The sequence below is a fragment of the Naegleria gruberi genome (assembly GCF_000004985.1).
Source record: "Naegleria gruberi genomic scaffold NAEGRscaffold_1394, whole genome shotgun sequence".
NCBI classification, from domain to species: domain Eukaryota; phylum Heterolobosea; class Eutetramitea; order Acrasida; family Naegleriidae; genus Naegleria; species Naegleria gruberi.
The window spans coordinates 1-1151 of NW_003162643.1; the positions used below are offsets into that span (position 1 = coordinate 1).

General features: G+C 39.2%; 1 protein-coding gene across 1 annotated transcript; it reads left to right on the top strand.

Annotated features, from left to right (window-relative positions):
* NAEGRDRAFT_55024 (uncharacterized protein) lies at positions 1 to 1100 on the top strand (the record flags this gene model as incomplete). The annotated part of the gene is made up of 1 exon (XM_002667931.1): positions 1 to 1100. A coding segment is annotated over one exon (1100 nt), but the record flags the coding sequence as incomplete, so codon positions are not given.
* Positions 1101 to 1151: the final 51 nt, after the last annotated feature.

Consider the following 1151-nt stretch of genomic DNA (forward strand, 5'->3'; position numbering starts at 1 on the left):
CAAATGTGCTAGAACTGGACCAAACTATTGCAACGACAAAACAGACAAATTATCAGCAGGTTTTAGAACTCCATTTGCTTGTACTGTTGATCCAAACAATGGAGATGTCTACCTTGTTGACTATTTCAATCACATGGTAAGAAGAATTGATGTAACTACAAACATCTCTTCAATTTTTGTTGGTACAGGATCAACCACTGGTTCTAACACCAATTACAATGGATTGGATGCATTGCATTCTACAGTCGCTCTCAATTCACCAATTTCTGTGCTCGTTGACTCTACTTTTGTCTATATTACTGATTCCATGAACCATTGCATCAGAAAGATAAACAAGATTTCCAATCTTGTTTATACTCATGCAGGTTCTTGTGGGACATCTGGTTCCACCAATGGAAATACACCAACAGCTGCCAGATTTAACAATCCATATGGTATGGCTTTAGCTGCCGATGGTACCATGTTTGTTGCTGATAAAGCAAACCATATCATTAGAAGAATTAATCCTGATGGAAGTGTTGAGCTATACGCTGGTACAGTCGGTACCCAATGTCCTTCTGCAACAGCTTCTCCTGCTTGTGGAGATGGTAGCGATCGTTTAAGTGTAACATTCACCAATCCAAACGCTGTTATTGTTGATTCCAATAACAATGTATACGTTTTTGATTATGGAAACTTTAGAATTAGAAAGATTGATAACTCAACCGGCTTGGTCTCTACGTTGGTTGGTACAGGTGCGTCAACAGGTGGTGTTACTGGTGGCCCAGGTGGTCATGGTCAAGTTGGTACATCTGTGATTATTTCAGCATCGTCTAATACATTTCAACCTTTGGAAATTGTTGGAAATAGACTCCTCTTCCATGATAAGACAATTAGTCGTGTTCGTCAATTTGATTTGAATACTCGCATTGTAACCTCAATAGTTGGCTCAGGTGTTGGATTTGCAACTGGTGTTGGATTACCATTAATTAACTCTAGATTTTCCTCATCACCAGTCATGCAATTTGATTCAATTGGAACTCCTTATATTTTTACTGGAAGCAATCCATCTTTGTTACTCACTGTTACACCAAGTGGTATTGTAAAAAGATTGGCAGGTGGTAATGGTGTCGGCACACCTGTCTATTCTGATGTACCTGGTGATCAAATCG